Source organism: Chroicocephalus ridibundus, chromosome 2, assembly GCF_963924245.1.
Source record: "Chroicocephalus ridibundus chromosome 2, bChrRid1.1, whole genome shotgun sequence".
Lineage (NCBI taxonomy): Eukaryota > Metazoa > Chordata > Aves > Charadriiformes > Laridae > Chroicocephalus > Chroicocephalus ridibundus.
Window position 1 is genome coordinate 27,192,550 of NC_086285.1, and position 22,410 is coordinate 27,214,959.

Consider the following 22,410-nt stretch of genomic DNA (forward strand, 5'->3'; position numbering starts at 1 on the left):
AAATGGCTCAGTAAAAGATCACCCACTAGAAAAGGGCACCAGCACTGAGCTGGTGTGAATGGTATTGTTCCACTGAATGGCATGTCACTGATGTACATTGTGGATGCAAAAGCATCCATAGTCCCATTGACTTGGAGGTGACGTGTGAGTGTCAGGACATAGGCTGACTATTCCTTTGCCAGATCTTGGCTTTGCATTACAACCGTGTAGTTGGAACTACCCACACGTTAGCTTGAATGTCAGGTGAAAGAAATAAACTCGATGTTTTCCCTCATGGTCCTCTGGTACCTGCCAGACAATAGAACAAGAAAAAAAGGGGAAGCCTACCAACAAGTGATTTTTTGTCTTTGCTCTTTGTTTGCTTGTAGTCTTGATTACAAGAACAGAACTAAAACAAAACAGATGCATTCTTCCAAAACCAATGAAAATCAGCTTTATCTTTTTCCTCAAATATATGTGTGAAGCTGGAGTTCACCGTTAGGCTCCTGCAGTAGTCTTTTCTGATAGCAGCCTCCACCTGATTAGTCACACCAGATACCGTGGGAGACATACGAGAGATGTAGCTGCATCCAGCAAGTTGTTAGATCATTAAAATGGTACAGAGGCCTTTTTGCAAACTAATTAAAGTCCCTTCAAATTTTACCATATATCTACTTAGAGTAAAATTCTCTCTAAGCAAACAGTTTTCTTGGCAGCTGTTAGGAACATTCTGGCCCCAGTGTCTTATATTCTGTAGAAGGACCAAAATGGAACTTGCATTTTCTTGCAGGAACAGATTTCAGCCTGGAGAAGAGAACGCTCTGGGGAGACCTTATGGTGGCTTTTCAGCACTTAAAGGGGGCCTACAGGAAAGATGGGGACAAATTTTTAGCAGGGTCTGTTGCGATAGAAGGGGTAATGGTTTTACACTAAAAGAGGGTAGATTTAGGCTAGATATAAGGAAGAATTTTTTTATTATGAGGGTGGTGAAACACTGGAACAGGTTGCTCAGAGAAGTGGTAAGTGCCCCATCCCTGGAAACATTCAAGATCAGGTTAGACGGGGCTCTGAGCAACCTGATCTAGTTGAAGATGTCCCTGCTCATCGCAGCAGGGCTGGACTAGATGACCTTTTAAGGTCCCTCCCAACACAAATGATTCTTTGATTTCAGTTCAGCCCTTAAATATATGATACCTAATCAAAGGCTAGCAAAATTAGTTAGTGGCTCAGTTAGTTGAAAGCTTTGGTAAATGTATCTGTGTAAAGTGAGCGCAGAACACTTAAAATCTGTAAAAAGCTTATTTCTTTTTTAGTAGGTTGAGTTACTTTTTCTATTTTTAATAGCATTTTATCAACAAGAATGCCATTGTGGTAAGTCAGAGAGATCCTCAACCTTTTTTGACTTGTGTATTCCTGACATTTTCTGGTGAAGGTGCAGACTGCTGTATGGTTATGTTTTGAAGCCAGCTGTCAATATGATGGTTTTTCTTAGCTACTTTTTTCACAGCCTTTTCATTAGAAGCTAGTGGTCCCTGGTGATGCAGATGTTAAAAGCTACTGCAGCAGAGACTCTGAATAAAATGAATTCTTGTCTTGAGACACTTACTGTCAATGTAGTAATGTGTACAGATTAATGTGTATGTGCTTTTATATAGCTTTGATTTGTCTTTAGATTTCCTAGTCCAGTATATTATTGCTAACTCTGGGCAGGGCTTTTTTGTGTGAATTCCAGAGCGGTTTCTAAGTATACCAGCACAGTCACATTTTCCCTGAGAAGAAATCCAGAGTATTTCCTATTGGTATTAACTCTGCCAGCTGGCTAAAGAAACATATCTTTCTTCCTCTAAAACACACACTATTATAAATGAGGCTAAAGGTGGTGTGATATCTATACTCTAAAATTTTCTGTGAATCAGTAAAATTCCATTATTGAGTAACCATAAGCTCCAGGAAGGGAGAAGTAGACTATTACCTAAATAAACAATTACAGGTTCAAGTCGGAGTCTTGTTAATCTGTAACGATAAGCAAAGCAGCAACTTTCCTACAGCCGTTCTTTTTGGTACGACAGTCTGAGTAACCATTCACGTCACTGTGATATTTGTCAAGTAGCGAGCAGCATAACTGCACAGCATGACATCTAGTCATAACGTGCAAAGATTTTTGTAGCGTAATCCTTACCAAGTTTCCAAGAAAATGTTAGTCTTCGCTACATGTTGAGCGGTTACTCCTCAAAGAGCACACAAAATAATGCATGGTTAGTGCATGAAGTCTTTGAATTTTAGTTTTTTAGTGTTGGTGAGAAATAATAAACAGAGCCAGCAAATAATCTGTCTGCCAAATGACTCTATTCATATCTGTCGTTTTAATCACTAGTCTTTTAAACTTCGTAGAACTGACTTTTCTAAAGTGCAGTATTCCCTAGAAGGCATAAAGACAGGTGTTTCACCATGTAGGTGCCTGTAAGTGGGCTGATTTTATATATGTAAATGTCTCGTTTTCAGTTGTAGGGATTCTGAGAAGGAGAATGGGTTTGGAAAAAAAAAAAAAGTTTTGAGCCCAAATATCAAAGGGTTTCATAGAAAAATACAAGCCAATATAAAAAACAATAAGAGTGGACTTTCCAGACTTTACCCTAGTAGCAGGATTCTGGAGAAGGAGAGCGCCAGACTGGAGTTGTGTTTGTTTATTTTTCTCTCCCCTGTATGAAATTCCTCAAAGACATCATGACTTAGGAAAAATCAATTATTGAACAAATCCACAACCTCTATGAAAGACCCAGGTTGTGAGAGATCAGAGGGAGGAAAACTTCTCGTAGCAAGTATACTGCAATTATTCAGACTTCATAACATGAGTTTTAAAAAATTTCAGGTAGTCATCTATGTATCTTAATAGTAATTATGTACACTTGTTATAGGAAGAACTTGTCAGGTCTTCTTAAAAGAGTTTGTTCTTTTTTTTAAATTAAGATTGTTTCTAAGTACTAAACGCTGTGTCTAACTGCTGCCAGTTCTTACCAGTTTTACTGGTGACGGGGATAACGTTATCGTTTCTTTACTTGCTGCATTGTGAAAGACTCAGGAAAGCAGTAGTGAAAAATATTGATTGACTACCCATGTGAAACAGATGAAGCGTAAATAGCATTGCAACTGCACATAGCTGCAGGAGAAAAACACACTTTTTTCCCCTCAACTGTCACCCAGGTATTGCAATATGAAGCTTTCCTGAGTCTTTCACAGTGCAGCAAGTGAAGAAATGATAATGTTATCCCCATTCAGTATAGTTTTAAGTGGATTTTGTTTTGAATAATTAATGCATTTCCTTCTAAATTATTTTTTGTATTCCTCCTGTTCACAAAGTCAATTGAAATACTTTATTCAGTTTCATTCTCTCTTTAATTTTTATATTCTTCATTCCTTACAAAGCATGTCTAAACTAGAATGAGTCTAGACAATTGGGGTTTTTTAATCAGTCTGTGTCATTATCACGATTTATGGTTGCACCAAACGAAATGAAACTTACCAGTTTCTGCTGACAAAACCAATTTGCTTTGAAGTCAGGAGGTAACTGTTGGGACAAGACTTAATAACGATTCTTCAGTCATCTGTGAAAACAAATCTGTAGTTTCAACCTTTTTCTGCAGAGGTTTTGTGACAGACAGAATCACAGAATGGTAGGGGTTGGAAGGTGCCTCTGGAGATCATCTAGTCCAACCCCCCTGCCAGAGCAGGGTCACCTAGAGCAGGTCACACAGGAACGCGTCCAGGCGGGTTTTGAATGTCTCCAGAGTTGGAGACTCCACCACCTCTCTGGGCAGCCTCTTCCAGTGCTCTGCCACCCTCAAAGTAAAGAAGTTCCTCCTCACATTTAGGTGGAATTTCCTATGTTCAAGTTTGTGCCTCTTGTCCTGTGGTAGACATTTGTCTACCGCTTTGGTTGACTTTTATGAGTACCTTGAGAGGGAATTTAGGAGGTGGAGCACATGACATCTAGCTCTAATATGGCAAATCAAAGTAGGTAACTGCACAGTGATGACTTTAAAGCAGAGCGAAGGTCCAGAGCGGACCAAGGTGATGCCTGGTCCTGCTCAGCTGTCCCTTCAAAATGCCCCGTAGGGGAAATGGGCAGAGCCACGTGAACTGGCAGGCACGGCTGCTGGTGGCTCGCTCAAACTTCTCACTCTGGATCAAAGTCTTCTTTAGATGCTGCTTAATTTGAAGAGCCTACAGGCAATCTATCTGAGTCTGCAGATGGAAGAAGTCACAAGATATTAAACTTGAGGGTACATCAATATATTTTGTGGCAAAAAGTCTTGCCAGTAATACACCTTTAAAATAATAATTGGGGGAAAAAAAGGGTAAATGTTTTGTAATGAAGTGCAACTTGTGCTGAAAGGAAGCAGTGTGTGAATGGCCTTCTGGGAAGCAGTGACACTCTGAGCCACGTAAACCTTGGGAAGGATTTACCAATGGCCTCCTAACCAGGGAAGCAGGGAGCAGCATCTCTGCCATAAAGGCAGGCTGCTAGGGAAAAACAGAGCTGGAGTCACCAAAACTGGCTTTTTTTCCCCACATCTGATTGGCACTGATCACTGCTGGAAAAGGGAAAGAAAATGACTTAGTTTATTTTCTCAGGACTTTTAAGTTATGTGAAGACATTTGCATTGAAGATAGATAGTGCAGCGGGCTCCTCTCAGGGTGTTTGTGACCAGAAAGGGCTTTCTGGATCTCAACACCATATGGCTTTTAAGAGGAAAATGTAGTGTAGAGCAGTTGCCTGAGCAGGCACGGCTTCTCGGCTGCAGGTACTAAGTGGTGATGGGATGCACAACACCATCACGTTTTATCACCTTGAGGGTAGGGACAGATTTAGTGTGCCATTTGCCCAGTAGCATCCTGGCTTGCATCAGGAATAATGTGGTGAGCAGGACTAAGGAAGTGATCATCCCCTGTATTCGGCACTGTTGAGGCCGCACCTCAAATACTGCATCCAGTTTTGGGCCTCTCACTACAAGAAAGATATTGAGGTACCGGAGTGTGTCCAGAGAAGGGCAGTGAAGCTGGTGAGGGGTCTGGAGCACAAGTCTTACAAGGAGCCGCTGAGGGAGCTGGGGTTGTTTAGCCTGGAGAAAAGGAGGCTGAGGGGAGACCTTATCGCTCTCTACAACTACCTGAAAGGAGGGCGTAGCGGGGTGGGGGTTGGTCTCTTCTCCCAGGTAACAGGTGATAGGACAAGAAGAAACAGCCTCAAGTCGCACCAGGGGAGGTTTAGATTGGATATTAGGAAAAATTTCTTCACTGAAAGGGTTGTCAAGCGCTGGAACAGGCTGCCCAGGGAAGTGGTTGAGTCCCCATCCCTGGAGGTATTTAAAAGAGGTGTGGATATGGTGCTTAGAGACATGGTTTAGTGGTGGACTTGGCAGTGTTAGGTTAATGGTTGGACTTGATGATCCTAAAGGTCTTTTCCAACCTAAACGATTCTATGATTAGCTGTGGCCTCAGCACTTATATAGCACATCAGCAGCTTTCCTCACGCTGTGAGGTAGGGACCTGTCCCTCCTTCATGGCTAGTGAAATCGCATGCAAGGGAGAGCACAGACTGGAGCAAGGACCAGCCCTGATTTTCAGGATAACTGGGACCAAAAGGTTTACAGGCAGGGTGATGGACACGACTTGGAGTGAGCAAAACAAGTGTTGAATGGCGCTTTGGTTGGAGAGGGTTCAACACCAGCCAGAAGAGGAACGTTAAACCGAAGGACTATACTGGATTATACTGCTCAGGAACACATTCAGGCTGTAAATTACAGGGTTCTTAATCATTAGAACAACTTTGTCATGCGACAGCCTTCAAATTAGGATAGTGCAAGATTAAAGGGAGCTTGTTTTTTCTCCTTAAAGCAGTACTTGATACATTTCTGAAGGAGGTTATATGACATGGTACCTATGGGAATGGGAAACTTGATTTGACAACGTGGAGGGTCCTTTTTGTTCCTTTTGCTGCCTAACTAGAAATTATGGATAACCCAGATTGAGTTTCATGGGTGGGAAGGGGTTCTTCATCCTCCCTCATAAGTACAGTTTTTTAACTCAGCATTGAAGAATTTATTTATTTTTTTATGCGTCAAAAAGTGGATTGCTTTTTAACATTTATATCTCTTGATTTAGTTGAGTATAATTAAGTCTTATAATCTACAGTGGAAGTTTCAAGTGCATGGGATTTCCTGAATGACAGGAAGCTCTTTACAGGGAGTGTTTTAGGGGGACAGAACACAATGGTCAGGATCTTTCTCTTTCCCCAGGCAAACTCCCACTCTCTAATGAAAATAGCATTCAACAAGGAGCTAGAGGTTTGGTTGCTCAAAATGACACCTTTACATAACTGTACGGTGCGTTGTGGGCTGGTTCCTCGCTGTCCTTGGCCAGGGTGAAGCCATCACAGCTCGGTGCTCACCTCAGCAGGGCTGCAGGGAGGCAGCAACAAGGCAATGGAGAAATCAAAGCAAAGCGCTGCTGTGCCAGATCAAAAGCATTCCAGGGGTAGCCTACCTAAAGCAATAAAATTCTAATATTTAGATATATTGAAATATTTATATGCCGTATTAATTGTGCATTATTGATATACTATAAACTATCAAATCATAAACTCGCATTAAATAGCTGATCCACAAGCTTACTTTACTATGTCATCTTCCCCAGCTTCCTCACAGAGCTCCTGGCAGGATAGTTAGTCCCGTGGTTTTGTTTTCTTACACTGAAAGCAAGTCTCTTTCCCAGAAGAGGCCTGCTAGATTAAAATCATTTGAGTCCTTTGTCATCTTGATCCTCTTAAACTAGGTGAAACCTTCTGTCCTGTCTCCCTGGGGGAGAGATTACCATTAGTCACCCGCCTGTAGATTCTGCAGGAAATATTCCGTATCTCACCCATAGAGACAAGAATATAATCACCATCAATTTTGTAAAGACACACACACACACGTATATACACACACTCAAAAACATATGTGAAAGTTGGTTTTTTAAAACATGTGTTTATATGTCATAACCTGCCATATTTGTCACACACCACCAAAGCCAGATCTTACCCCTGCCTTTTTATAACTTCATATAAACAAGCCACATGTGCCCAGGATTATTCCTGCTGCAAATGGAATAATGGAGGGGTTTTATTGGCATCACAGAGGAGTTCTGAGGATTAATTCCTTACTGTTGCTACAGTGCTGTGAAGATGCAAGATGCTAAGCATTGGCAGGGGCTTTCTGCAGCTTGAAAAAGCAAACAGCCCTGTGGCACGGAGAACAAGTAACCTGCCATTGCTGCTCCAGCTCTGCTGCCTTCAACGAGGCCCATAGGAAGCTGCGGAATATTCAGGTTATTGAATTAAGCAGAGGCAGTTTAGCAGAACTGTTGCAGTGTTTTGGTTTGTTTCGTTTTTTTGTTTTTTTTTTCTTATCCCCAAAGGAGAAAAGAAATTTGTGAAGAAAATTGCTTAAGGTTGCAGTAGTTTGCAGCCTGGCTAGCACAGGGAACTTAGGCAATACTGTTAGGGATGACTCAGTGATGTTCACAGCAGTTTTTAAATGAGTGCGATTAGAAAAATCAAATCAAAGTAAGCAAGCTTGCAGCAGCTGATCATTTTTAAAGCAGAGGAGCTTTATATACTATATAATGCTATACTATACTGCTATATAATACTATACTATACTGCTATATAACACTAATACGGATTATGCCTGATCTCACATAGCCGTTAGGGAGACCAGGATGCTTGTCAGTTAAAAAAAAAAAAAGTGAATGAAAATTGTACCTTCTCTGTACAGTTCTTCAATACCTCATGTCCTGATTGACTAATAGACTTTTTACCACGCAGTTAAGCTAAGTGCTGAGACACTTTTTGCCGCTGGCCCTCCAAAAGCTCCCTCCCCTCCTAAAATTCAACTGCAGGCTTAGGCACCTACAGCTTTGACAAAGGAACGGTGGGGATGTTGCGGGAAGTATCACAGACCGTCTCCGCAGGAGGAGGCAGTGGGTGAGGTGTTCCGCAGGCGACTGGCATTAGTACGTAAGGTGTAGGTAATCTGAGCAGGTGGTCCAGCAGAAAACCCCGGGAAGAGCCTGTGATGCTTTACATGCCAGTCCAAAGTGGTGAGACCTAAACAGAATTTTCAAGATGAAAATACAGTATTATACCAAGTTAGTTATTTTTTAAATAATCCGAAAATTGGACGCGCCAAATTATATTTTAAGCCTTTTGAATTAGCAACATCCGTGTACACAAAAGGATATTTACAGCGCTGACAACGCATTTGTCCCCACCGTGTATGCACTTTGGTAAACCAGGGGTTTCAATGTAGTAGGAGCGGCTCCATAATAAATGCATAGAATAAATGGGTATGTACAGTGTGTACTTGTTCCATCAGGATAGCCATGCAAATGTTTAAATCCACTCTTTATATTTCTACAGAGACTTGAGATTAATGTCAATAGGAGGTGGGACCGATGAAACCATGCTTTCCATCATATGCAAATACATGGAAACACTTCCAACCAAGTGACGCATCTCCACTCTTCCTTGAAAATTATCAAGCAAGAGCATGGCTTGTTTTGCACACTGAAGGTGACAGCCAGTACACGTTTCAAGGGTAAAATAAGCAGGAAACATAACAGTAATTTTGCCAGTGAACTGCTTATCAGGGTCTCTGCCCATTATCATTCTACATTCTGCCACTTTCTGTTGATACAAAGCAGTCTGAAAGCATGTGGCCTCCTGCAAATTTTTTTCGGTGGGTTACTTTTTGGGGGAAAGGTCTAGTGATCCACACTAAGCACCCAGAAATAAATGTCGTCTTTAATCAAGGTATATCTACATTTTAGAGCATCTAAGCCACCAATTAAGAAACACAACTTCCATATTAACACAGCTATGATTTTACTAGTAGCCTCATCTAATTTCAGTGTAACTTTGCTCTCAAGATCAGTCATTATGGCACAAATTATTCCCTGCCTTATTCAAATACTGGAACAGTGATTTGGCTCTCAATTACAGTACCTCCCCTATCTTTGAATTTTACCAAGTAATCATTAAAATGAGCGTTGTCATCTTTGCCAAGTTCTCATGGACTTGTACTACACCTTGTCATGGATGTTTGGTGGTGGGAATGGGGGTTGATTTTTATTTGTAGAATTCTACACACAACTGTTTAATTGTATCTGAAGCTTTTGGAGGCCTGAAGTTCAGCAGTAAGGTATCACGGTTTATGTGTAATTATTAAAGAAAAATATTAAAAAAACCCATGTCAGTATGAAAATTGTGTGTTATTACTTAAATGAGATGGGACAATTTATGTTGTATACCATAGTCACCTTAAAGCAACGTGTATGCTAAGTACTTTCAAAACTACTGTGATTTGTTACACAAATATGAAATACGTATCTGCTATGATAAGCACAAATTCTCAATTTGATCTTCTTTAAATATTACTCTTTACATTTACTTGCTTATCAGCCATACCTTCAAAACTAACATCAGCAACTCTTCCTAAAGTCAGAACAGACAACTTGCCTAATTGCAAAAAAAAAAAAAAAAGCTTCCATGGAATTTTGCTTGTAACCAAATGGATTTTCTAAGGAATCTCCATGATATGATACTGTAAGATTAACAGTTTGATAGTTAAAAGATTGTATTTTCTTCCACCGGAAATGATCTGTATGGTTGCAAGGTAGAGTCTAAGTTATATTAAATTGAGAAAAACAATATATAAATATTGTATCAATTATGTACAAGATTTCAAAACCAAGAATAACCATAACTGCAGTATTCCTATGCAGCTGCTATTAACTGTAACTTTGTAAAAGTACAATTAAATGCTACTAGTATTTTTCTGTCATGTCCACTGTATAGTGTATTTTATTCTACAAGATCATACTGTAGCATCCTGAAATCTTGCAAACTATCTGTGAATAGACAGAGAACTGACAGAGCAATACTTTTCTAGCAGAAAATAACCAGTAAATTGCAGATGCTGAGGAAAATATTAAGGCTGCAATGCATGCTTCCCACCAATTTCCATTCCACTTCCCGAGTGAAATATTCTCAAAGCAGTTTCACCTGTACATAAGTTGCCATAATCATTCTAAGCAAACTTGCAGGATCTTAGTTCTGATTTTAAAGTGAAAATTGACTTTTACTGGAAGTGAAGAAAGGGAAATGTGCTACATCTTGTACTTGCTCAAAAAGTAAAATAACATAAAACCATACAGAAACATGTTACAGTTTTGACTACGTAACTTTCAGTTGCCTTTCAGTTCAGAAAGTTCACGTTAAAAGAGCCAAATGAAGTTGTGTTTTAGCACTTAATTAAAAAAACCAACCTTGTGTGTTTTCTAATAGACATGTAGAAAGTTGGTTGGAGGCTTCATACATTCCTTGTGCTTAAGCTTTCTCCCTATTTCCTGCCCTCTCGAGACAACTATAAAAAAAAAGACAATCCTCCTTAAATTAAAAAACACAGAAAGGAAGACGTAGGCTTAAGATTTCCCCTCCAGTTCATTTTCTCTCACGGTGCTGCACCACTAAAGTATGGGAGGGGGGTGTAGGGTAAGAAGACCTAGTTCCTATTCTACATTAATTACTTTATCCGTTTTGACAAGTAAAAAGAAAATCCTATTGGTTTTATATATGATCTGAAGGACTAGGAAAAATCATTTAACGATATGTGCTCTGTCAAGACTTAAGGAACACCCCAGCATGTTTTTCAGAACAAAGACAGGAAACGTATCGGCTGTATAACTAGCTGCATCCACCCATTCTTCTACTTTGTATTAGGTAGTTAAAAACTTTTTCCTTTTATTGGTATGGCAGATTGATTGCTAAAAAAAAGAAAAAAAAAAGCCCAGAAATTGTTCAGACACCACATTTAAGAGTCAGAAATATATTTCTAGAAGATGATCAACTATCAGAGGAGTGTGATTGTCAAACAGATACGTCAGCAATTATCATCTCACTTGTTAGGTACCTTGCACTCCACTGTCTCATTAAAACCATACCAGCGCATCAACTTTGGATGGCAAACTATGTCCTACTGACTAGCTTTGGGAACGCTGTAGTTGTTTAACAAGCCTAGCAATTCTCATATAGAGATGCTGCATTATCCTGGTGTTAGGACTTAGATGGTCTGTTTGTAGAAGTACTGCGGACCTTTTGACAGTCAAAGATTAAATCGGATAGAAATATTTGAGCTTTATTTACTTTTACACATTGTGTGTTTCATATTAGATAAGTGATTTACATGTCACACTTCTATTACATATGAACTCTAACATGAAAGAAATGTAGCATATACCTCCATTTCTTATTTTCATGGTGCTCCCCACACAAGTACAGCCCCTTAAATGCTGCACTGTTTCCAAAAAGGTACACTGGTACTCTACAGCAGAAAAGAACGTATATAAACAACACTAGTTAGAATACTACAGGACACTTTATTTGTCACTTTATAATTAGTTATTAATGGCAACATGTTATACAGTATTTCTACAAAAGTTTTTCAAAAATTGTAGATACAATTTCAATGTCTAGGAAACAATTTTTTGAATGTTAAACTCAGCAATATAATAGCTTCAACTATTAGAAACTATTTGGTGAGCTAAAGCTAAGTCTTCAAAATAAAAATCCTGAATATGACAGCACCTCCAACAGGTGCATCATAATATACTTTAATATAAAATTCAAAATATCTAACCTCATATTTCAGACATCATGCAGTATAGATTTATGGATCATCACAGATTGAAAAGTAAACTATTAATGGTAAAAGTTTAGTGATTCAATGGAATCATTAAGTTTTAGATACTTTTAATATAAAGAAAACCTTTGTACTGTGTCCATATTGGTTGATCCCAATGATCAAAGGCATTTGCTTAAAACAGTAGATGTATAAGCATGATTTGTCACATTTAAATTAAAAAAAAAAAAAATATCAATCCAGTTTTAAGTAACTTCTCCCCAAAACACAGTTTAAGCTACTTCAACATGTGCACCATCAGACCTATACACAAAAATCATTTTTGGGGGTACCACTATTACACTTGTTAGCTTCAGGCTAGCCTTTTAAAAATCCACAGATAAAACCAATTCAGAAAGATCCAAGTATTCTTCGTGCTTTTGCAACCTAGAAATTACGATATGCCTGGAACTGGAGCTCTAATTTAGAGCATGGCCCAGAATGAAAAGCAGAATGAAAGAGAAAGCTTTGTAATTCTGCAGTTACTTCATATCCAAACAACCGTTGTTTTCCGGGTTTGTTTTTTTTTTTTTTTTTAAATCAATTCTAAAAACTATTTTCCCCTAAAAAAACAACGTACTATGCTAGCAGTTTCTGCATATTTACGAATAATCCCCGCAAAACAGGGGATGATGGGAAAAATTCCGATACATTAAGAAAACTATATATAACGTTGCATTAATAGTTAATGCAATTCACAACAATTTCAATGTGTTTTATCAACAGAATATGCCACTTTAGATCAATGTCTTCATTAATTAAGACTGCTTTATAGTTGAAATTACACAATTTAAACCGATGGTAACATGCATCACCTCAGTTTAATAATCCAGTATATCACAAAAAAAACAAACAATGCAAAGAGCATCATGTAGCATAATAACTTTGTCTGGCTTCCTCTGGAGAGTGTTCTCAGTCTGCCCATAGTTGCACCTAGAAGTCCACCCGCAGAGTCAAAATCATTATCCTACATTTAAAAACAAGCAAACAAAGAAAACAACAAAAACCATGTTACTCCGAGGACAAAAAGATTACCCCTAAAGCTTGCTAAGCGTAGTTTTTTCTGTTTTTCCAAAACTAATGTTATTTCAGAGGCAGTTTCTGAAAATTAACCAGGAAAAACTTTGACCCATTTATCCAAATGGATGCAAGTGAAAAAAGCATTTCTGACTTCCTTATTTTTTGCTTCCCTTTTCTATTCTTAAATACATTTAAATATAGAACTGCCTTTTTAATACTACTATACCATTGCTAATTGAAAACAAATAGTCATATCTAAGTATAAAGACCTTGACTGTGAATTGGAAGTAATGCGTTTGCACATCTATCTTTTTGAACAGAAATACTGCTGCTGAATTGGTCATATTTTACAGTCCACATTTAATACAGATGTTCACACTAAAAGGAATGCTTTGTATTACTAACTTCTTAATCCTGCCCCATATTTAAAGAAAGTTAGTGACTAAACACTTACCATTTCTGATAACATTTTATTTTGGTTTTTTACTTCTGTTCCAATTTCAATGGAAAGCTATTAAAAAAAAAAAAAAAACACAAAAACCAGAAAGTATTAAGTACCAGTAAATCAGTTATCAGGGAAATCAGTCTAAAATACATGACTTGACAAGCACTTTCCCAAATAAAGTGTGAAAACAGCACCTGGTATTTTCAAAAACCAAAATAACACACTGTCCTAGTTTGAGGTAAAACAGAACCAACTTTCATCTAGTAATTTTACTTCTTAGCTAGGCCTCTTCTAACTCTCTGAAATTAATAGCATATTGTGTCGAAAACAGTTCATTCTCAGAGTGATAAAACCAATGTTTACAGTTTCTGCCAAGGAATGGTACGCAGAGAGGGTCTTGCTTATACTTATTGCTATAACAACCAAGGTCAGCTAATTTTGTTATTTGCACCATTGAAGGGTCAGAAATGGAAAAGCGTAGAGGGGTCCCACCTGCAGGGAGGAGCGGACAGGACAGGGGACCCAAAATTGACCAACAGGGTATTTCATCCCATCTGCCCCACGCTCAGTATAAAAGCTGAGGGATCAAAGGATCAACCCTTTTCCTTCAATGGCCGACGTCTGAGGAGGACCCTGTCTGTTCGTCTGCCTTTGACCCCGATCCGTGTGTTCCTGACTCCATCAGTGGAACCCAGTTCCCACCCGTCGCTGAGTCCAGCCTGGGACTTCCCCAGTGCTTGCCAGTGACGTCACCCTGGGAGCCTAATACGGTTTTGTATATACTGTATCTATTTCATTATTTCCTTTATATCTTAATATTTCATTAAAGTAGTTTAATTTCTTCTAAACTCGTAAATCTCTCGTTACCTCTCCTCCTCCTCTCCATGTACGAGGTGGGGGGGGGGGAGAGGATCTCTCGCCAGCCATTGGCCAATTGGCTAAAACCACGACACAGGCACAGTATTCTGTCAGTAACCATTAGGAAAGTAAATATTTGTCATTTGACTAGATGAGCCTAGACAGTCACGGAAGGTACTCAATGCTCCTCCTCCCCTTTTCTCCTTCAACAGGGAATTCCATATTAGAATTATTGCATGGACTTCCAAAAATTCAAGGTCTAGTCATGTGTAAGTATCAGTTATCCATTTCCTGGAACAATTGTTAAAACTACTGGCATACAGCACAGAGGACCACGAGCATTCCTTTTGACTCAGTGTTGACAGAGCTGACACCTGTAACCTGCGAACACATCTCTTTTGACAAGTTGCTGCTATGCTATGAATGGGGATTTCTTTTGTGAACTTATCTATTCCTTCTCTGCTTTGTGTCGTGAAACAGCAAGGGCGCAGCAGGACAAGGAGGCAAGTCGAGTATGCAAGTGAGGGTCAGTCCAGAGGTAGTAAGTAACCAGGGTGAGCAACAGCCTGGTCATCACCCAGCGCATCGACAGCTATGAGACAGGTCCAAGGTCAAGTCAGAATCAGGGAGGAGTGAGAGCAGGCACAAACAGAGCTGCCACACAGCTGCAACGTAGCAAAGGTGGGGGCCAGCCAGTAGAACGCCGGCTTAAAAACAGCTCCCAAGTGAAACAGAGAATCCCCACTGAGGCTTCTTAGCAGCTCTTCCTCCATAACAGTTCTTATCAGCATGCTGGCCTTGAACAACCACCTCAGCTCCTAAAAGGGAGAGAAATGTGCTCCAGGCCCTGATGCTTTGGATTAGCAAAAATCATATGTTTTTTGTGACACAACCTAAATCTCATTATTTCTTACTGCGGCATTTCACCACAACCTATCATGAACTCAAGAGTGAAACACAAGCCTTCTAGGAAGATTACCTGAAGATTATTCCATATTTAAGATCATTACATTGCACTAAAAGATGCAACTGCAGAAAGAGCACACATGCTGCTCCATGGGGCACTAGCAACCACACTGTAGACACACCCTGGGACACTGATTTGAAATAGAACATACCAGAGAAGGGGAAGAGAAGTGAAATTCTGTAACAAAGGTCAAAGCTTTTCTTTTTACAGCCTTAACTTACTCTAAATTATTTAGGTGTATATTTTCTTACCTTAAACCTAAGGTTTTATTTGCTATTTAAGACTAAACAAATTTCTTTTAAGCAACAGGATATTATTAGTAATAAGAATTTGAAGGAGTTTAAGCCTAAGAATTCATTGGCTTTTACTACATACATAGAAACAGCACCTATTGCTAAGATGTATTTTTAAAAAAAAAAATCTTACGTTTTAAGAAAAAAACCCCACACAATTTTAATCACAGAGCTGTCTTTAAGTTAGACTCGCTTGAAAGAAGTCCTCAATCTCTGGAAGGAATCAGAATCATTAAAATAACAAATTTCTTTTTCAGAGTATATTAACGTGCCATTTCTAACAGCTGTTTTTACATTACAGATTTATTAGCAGCTACAGCACAAGCTGATGAATCACAATGGTAACACCAAAAACAAGTAGTCCATTTTCTTAAATGAACCTGAGCCAGTTTACTGACCTAAACTCACATTTTCTAGTTTCTGCAGGGACAGACAGTAAGCCGTAGGTAACACCACAGATGTCCTAAAGATTAGCAAAAAAAGACTCAACGGACTCTAGCTAAAAAGCTAATTAAAGAAAGAATCAGATTGTGCATTTTGGTTGACAATAATTCTTTCTTGTATTAAACTTATGTTTTAAACTAAGTCTACCGCTTGACCGGTCCATATAATTTGATTCAATAAATGTGAGATGGTACCACTATAATTAAATACTTACTGATTTGATGGCACTGACTTTTGTACGCAGACTTTCTGTTAACCTTTCATTTTCTTCTTCATAAACACTGTATCCACTATTGGTATAGCCATAGCTACCAGCAGATGCTCCCTCGCCTGTAAACACAAGAGTCAGTAGTTAGAGAGAAAAGACCATTGGAGCAAGTACCCTTCACATGCGGCAAAGCACGCTTCCCACTTAAAAATGCATTTCCTTAACGTTACCCTCAGCAATCAGAAAGAGGCACCACATGTTCCTGAGACAGAAATTCAACCTTTTTCAAATGTATACATTATCTTTCAATATGCAAATCAAAGACGGAAACCTGAGGAATGGTTGTAATTTAATAGTATAAAAATTTTTCCCCACATAGCGTTTTCAGATTACTTCTGTGGAAATCAACCTAGGCATTACATGGAGACGTGAAGGGAGCATTGAGGCCACTACATAAGAGCGGTAAACCTAACTCAAGATAGGAAAGTAGAGATCATTCTCTAACAGAGACAAAAACCATTTGATCGCACCCACATTTAAAGGGGAGAGGATACTCTGATCCTTACATGTATTTCCCTACAAACAAGACCTCAGACAAGAAGCCAGGCCCCTGAGGAGAACACTGCCATTTCTGTTGCCATTTGCAGTTCTGTTCCCACTCCTACCTTTGCTTTTTGGGTGATGGAGCTTCAGGACTATTGTTTGGAGCTCCAGACAACTGACTCAGCAGAGTAAGCGGAGCAGAAGGGAACGAAAGCTCCTCAGTTCCCCACATTCACTCCAACCTCTAATTAAGATCTCTACAGACAACAGCTGGAGAGCAGCATGGGCAAAGGAGAATTAAAGCCATGTCCCGTCTAGACAAAAATCAGTCTTAGGCCTCAAATCAAGGATTTGAAACTAAAGAAGAGAAACCGAGAAAGGCAAACAGAAAAGAACTATTATAAGCTTTATCGTAAAGATCCTACTAGATTAATTAAACTATCAATCCAGCTATAACATTAATCAATATTTATATGGCTAGTCAGAATGCCACACTAAAATTGTCTGAATGCCTTTGGTTAATTCCTCTTCAATGCAATTTGAAGATTTTTGTGCTTGGGTGCCTTTTTTCTTTTTGAGGAAAAAGGGAGAGAAGAGAGACACAAACCATATTCACAGATAAAGCTCCATTTCAGTTTCACAGTCTGTTTGGCATACATAATATTAGTATTTTAGAAGAGGGAATTATGATGCTACTTTCGTAATAGATATCATTTAATATTAACCCATGCAGCTGTTCTTTAAGTGTAAGTAATGACAATTTTTTAGTTTGCACTTGTAAACTGTTTTAGTGTTATTCTATGAATTAAGCTAACAACAAATTCTCAGCAAGACAAAATGGGTGAAATGCATGTTTCCATTTCATCACAGGGAGAGTCAATAAATTCTCCCTCCCCTCAATTAAACGTACCAATGACAAGTATAGAAAGTTGACTAAAATGACATCATTTAGAGAGTCAGGGTTGTTCCCTTTGTCTCGTTTTACAAATGCATCTAAGTACAGTACTTCCTACCAGGCGATGCACAATTTTGAATATAAGTTCATATACCACATAGCTTCAGGCCAAAATACCACAACTATGATTATTACATAGACTGTGTCATTCATAATATGTGAATAACAGACAGAGCCACTTCTATCCATGTAATAGAAAGCACTAGGTAGAAAGAAGCCTGGCTACTACTGTTTACAGGAAGGACAGAAACTTCAGCATGGCAGTTCTATGGGCTGTCTTGCAACACTGTTCATTGACAGGACCTGTAACATGGACATGACCATAACATAATAACAGGTTAAAAAAAGAAGTACCAGGTAGCTGGTGCCCACAGCAGAAGTATTGGTGCCCAGCTTCTATTTCCAGCCTACTAAATAAAAAGAAATTCTAGACTGACAGTTGAAATGTCAAGGGAAAGCAGCAAATTCTACTGCAGTTGGTAACAGTCATAATAGACATTCAAGTCTCTGCTTGACCTTCCATCAGATTGTTTAAGAAGTCATTTCAGGATGTTCCTTAAGGCACTGTTTGCCAGAGACACGCTAAAAGAAGGCATGCTCTTTCCCCTGCACTCGTTCCATAAACATCCATCACTTCACTTTTTCAGAAACAGCATTCTGAGCTGGATGGCCTTCAGTCTAACCCTCCTCAGTTCAGACTTAAGAGCGAGCTGTTAGTGGCAAAGAAAGGACTGAAGACCTGGGCATTATCAAATGCCACCTTTTTCTGATAAACATCCCAGCACCTCTCTTGATCTAGTAAGAAGTGTATCCAAGACTTGTTTTATCCTGTGAAAATACTATTACACAACACAAATAGAAAGTATAGAAGTAAATCTAGGGTGGTGCTACAGATACATCTGGTATAGCACGATACACATGGCATTTATCAGCCCCTAAATATTCACTGTCTAGGAAAAAGTACCAGAATTCAGTGATAGATTTCTGAGGCATAAACATTACCTAAGCTTTAGAGCGAGGTCACAGCACCTGCATGGTTCTAGAACATGACATGGGAGTCCAAAGTTTATAGTTATCAATGTGGCTGCTGGTTGAAAAATGGGGCCTGAGCTTCTCAAAACACTCAGCAAGAACTCTGCTGAGATTTCTGCCTTTGCATCAGGTTATACTTATAATAAACTGACAACAGTTGGTGAGGTTTTTTTCCCCAAACATAGCAGGAAAACACATGGAAGTACCGAAGTTAAAAAAACAATTGAGAATTTGGAAAGGACTTGACTGAAGAGTGAAAAATCTGTCCGCCCATGGAAACATGGCTCAAACTAACGCTGCATTGGAACGATTCACGAACCCAACTAAATACAAGCCCCAGTGCTGCTCCCGAAGTCCAGCTGAGCTAGAAGAAGAGAGACAGAAGCAGGGGTAATGGGCACAATACTCTTCCCACCCAACGCCCCGAGCTCTGCTGCAGGCCCGCACCCACCGGCACAGCCCCTCGCACGCAGACACCCCCTGGAGCCCCTACCCGGGGCCGGGCCCTGCCCCGCCGCCCCCGGCAGCAGCTCCCACAGGCCACGGGCTGCCCCGGCCGGCCCGGACGAGCGTTCCACCCCCTCTCAGCACCCTCCAGCACCAGCCGAGGGCCCCGCCAGGCCGGGCGGGCCACCGGGGCGGCTGCAGGCCCCGCCGTCGCGGGCCGCCGCGCTTACCCAGCCCCGCGCGCCTCATCGCCGTGCCCGGAGCTGCCCGAGGGAGGAGAAGGAGATGGAGAAGGACGGGAGCGACTCCCGCACCCACACCGCCCGAAGGAAGCGGGGCTGCGCGGCTCGGCCACCCGGCTCATTCACTCGCCGAGCGCCACGACAGCGCTCGGCGCCGCGCGGCCCGCTGGGTACGGGCCGGGCTAGGCCGGGCCGCAGGGGCTGATGGGGGCTGTAGTTCCGCGCCGGGCCGCCGGACGGGAGGCGGTGCTGAGGGGAGGTCCGGCCCGCCCCAGCCTCGCCCCGTCCCGGCGGCAGGGGCCTGGTTAGAAGCGTTCCAGTCCAGGGCCTGACCCGTCGAGATCCTGTCCCGTCCAGAGCATCCAGCCGCCTCCAGCCTCCGGTTCATCCCGGCTGGAGGCCTCCCCCGCAGCAGCCCAGGGCATTGAGCCAGCCTGGCGTTTCTGAGGGGACAGGGTGACAGAGTGTGCGGGCCGGGCTTTCACAAGCGGGGCCTGAAAATGGCACGATTTACTAAAAGTGTGCATTTTGGGCAGCTGGAGCGTGAGGCAGCTGTTTCCGGGGGCAGATGGAGGCAGGAGGCCAGCCACCAGCTGGAGCGGGAGCTGGCGGAGCAACATCATCCCTGTGCGTCCACCTCCCCGCGGCTTCAGCAGAGCAAAGTCTATGAAATGTAACCAATTGTGAATTTTCTCAATGCATTACCCATTTTGTCGTGCATTAAACTTTTAAGAATTGATCACAGAATCACAGAATCAGAATCACAGAATCTTCAGAGTTGGAAGGGACCTCTAGAGATCATCTAGTCCAACTCCCCTGCTAAAGCAGGACTGCCCAGAGCACATCACTCAGGGCTGCATCCAGGCGGGTCTTGAAATTCATCTCCAGAGAAGGGGACTCCACAACCTCCCTGGGCAGCCTGTTCCAGTGCTCCGTCACCCTCACCGTAAAGAAGTTTTTCCGTGTATTTGAACGGAACTTCCTATGTTCCAGCTTGTGCCCATTGCCCCTTGTCCTGTCACTGTGAACCAATGAAAAGAGTCTGGCACCGTCCTCCTTAAACCCACCCTTTAGATACTTGTATGCCATAATAACGTCTCCCCTCAGCCTTCTCTTCTCCAGGCTAAAGAGTCCCAGCTCTCTCAGCCTTTCCTCATAAGGGAGATGTTCCAGTCCCTTAATCATCTTAGTTGCCCTACACTGGACCCGCTCCAGTAGTTCCCTGTCCCTCTTGAATTGGGGAGCCCAAAACTGGACGCAGTATTCCAGTTGTGGCCTCACCAGTGCAGAGTAGAGGGGGAGAATGACCTCCCTCGACCTACTGGCCACACTCTTCCCTATGCAGCCCAGGATTCCATTGGCCTTTTTGGCAACAAGGGCACATCGTTGGCTCATGGATAGTTTACTGTCTACCAGGACCCCCAGATCCTTCTCCTCAGAACTACTTCCCAGCAGGTCCACCCCTAACCTATACTGGTTTTCCTGAAAGGAAAAAAAAATGTCTCAGCCTTTGTTTCAGGAGGACATCAGTACCTTAATCATTTTATTGTTCGGAAAAGGGGAGATTCTCAGTGGCTGTCTTGTAACAGGCAGTCAATTAAAATTCAGTGCTGAGTGGAGCTTTACCACATTTTTTTCCCCACCATTTATTCAGAAGTAGCAGGCACGCTACTGCAGCATACAGCAACTCGAACTGGAAACCTGCAGATTTCGTTATTATTGAATTTTCAGTTCTCCGAATGATTTGAATTTCATTTGCGAAGGTAATTTCTTCTTCATTCTTTAACCCCTTACAATGCTTTATCAGAAATGGGTTTTACCGGCTTTTATTAAAGATGTGACTCACTCTATATATCAGTGGGTTGAATTTATTTCCCAGGGTGATACCAGAGTCAGTGTTCCAGCGTAAAGCAAAGAAAATCATGGACTCCATTCAGAGTTTGCTATTTCAGGTGTGGCGTCCCCTGGACTAAAGGATGTGCATTGGCTCTTCCAATTACAGCGTACTGCCATGTCTTTAATTGGTTTGGTATTTGTCTTCTGGTGGGAACTAAAACACCCAGTATTGGACCAAGATCCACTTGTTCAAGCTATATAAACGCAGACCAAAGCTCCTACTTCAGTGAGCTTGCAGTGTAACATGAGTCTTCATGTAGGCAGGTAAAGTTGTAGAAGGAAGAATAAAATAACTGTTGTCAATAAGAAGGCCTGTGCCCTCCTGCTGACGTCCTGTGCAATTGCTTTAAGACACACCATGGATCTTTTTGCAGTTTAGAAAACCACAAATAATTGCAGCATTCCTTTTCTCTCCACTTGTCCAAGTTCAGTTGAGACATTAGTCTTGTATCAGCCCAAATTTAGTACAGACATTGAGAAGCTGTTGTTCATGTGTTTACTTCTCAGTCACATCTGGATACCTACATCTCAAGCAGCATTATAAAGCTGTTTGTAAAATGTAAAAGTAAAAAAGTACAAAAAAGTAAAATGAGTATAATGTAGAAACTGGCCTCTTAGTTTATTTAGTATTTGATAATTTAAGCAGTTTATCCAAAATCGCAACCAAGGCATTAGTTGCACGTACAAAAGAGAGGAGAAGGCCAAGGAGAAGAAATGAACTGCAGAACTGACACCACATGGTGCAGTGTGAAGCCAGTCTCTGTGGGATTTTGTCTGGAACTCAGCAATTCTTACAGGAGTTTACAAGCTGCCATCACTGGTGACTAGAGACTTGATTTACATCAGGTCAGGGAAACACACCAGTTGTTTCAAAGAAGGGGAAAGTTCTATCACCAGGTTAGATGCTGTTCATGCTAAAACCAGCTGAAGTTCACGGATGGGCCCATTTCTTACCTTGCCTGGACAAAGAGGTCTCTTAAAGGATTACATGCTTAGAACAGCAAAATTTAGATGTTGTAAAGTTTACAGAGGATGAACAGATTCTGAGAAAACCTTCTTCATGAGTGTTACAGATTTTAACTGGGGCTCTATTAGGAGCAATAGTGTCATCAAACACAACTTCTGACGGAGGGTTAGGGTGACAGCCTATGCAGTAACTAAATAACCAGAGAGTAAAATTGAGGCTCCAGGAGGCAGTAGGAAAATGTCTTTTAGTAACAGCTGGGCTGAGTCTCATTGTTATGTATAATCTTATTTACATTTTTTTTCATACATCGTCAAAAAAAAATTATTACATTTGGTGG

At 41.0% G+C, this 22,410-nt stretch overlaps 2 protein-coding genes across 4 annotated transcripts in view; one reads left to right on the forward strand and one right to left on the reverse strand.

Moving 5' to 3' along the window:
• Window positions 1-9,267, forward strand: part of LOC134511223 (probable acyl-CoA dehydrogenase 6) — a 92,311-nt gene extending 83,044 nt beyond the window's left edge. For both annotated transcript variants that reach the window (XM_063324851.1, XM_063324852.1), the window contains exon 9: window positions 8,438-9,267. In XM_063324851.1, coding sequence (XP_063180921.1) covers window positions 8,438-8,528 — 91 coding nt within the window. In that variant the 3' untranslated portion in view covers window positions 8,529-9,267. The remainder of the gene's footprint in view (window positions 1-8,437) is intronic.
• Window positions 4,554-19,362, reverse strand: BET1 (Bet1 golgi vesicular membrane trafficking protein). 2 transcript variants are annotated; one of them, XM_063324853.1, is made up of 6 exons: window positions 19,199-19,362; window positions 15,998-16,113; window positions 13,231-13,287; window positions 12,572-12,723; window positions 11,316-11,399; window positions 4,554-8,125 (listed from the first exon to the last, which is right to left on the reverse strand). In XM_063324853.1, the coding sequence occupies exons 1-6, from the start codon at window positions 19,215-19,217 to the stop codon at window positions 8,029-8,031; spliced, it is 525 nt and encodes a 174-aa protein (XP_063180923.1). In that variant the 5' UTR covers window positions 19,218-19,362; the 3' UTR covers window positions 4,554-8,028. The 2 variants fall into 2 exon arrangements, with proteins under 2 accessions (XP_063180923.1, XP_063180924.1); XM_063324854.1 differs by lacking the exons at window positions 4,554-8,125; window positions 11,316-11,399 and having other exon boundaries at window positions 11,418-12,723.
• Window positions 19,363-22,410: the final 3,048 nt, after the last annotated feature.

What these genes read in the sequence shown, in the direction of transcription:
- BET1 (XM_063324853.1), bottom strand. An exon ending in ATAAAATGTTATCAGAAATG is followed by an intron (nt 12,724 to 13,230) that starts GTAAGTGTTTAG and finishes TTTTAAATGTAG; the next exon opens with GATAATGATTTTGACTCTGC. An exon ending in CATGAAAATAAGAAATGGAG is followed by an intron (nt 8,126 to 11,315) that starts GTATATGCTACA and finishes AATTCTGTTTAG; the next exon opens with GTCTCACCACTTTGGACTGG.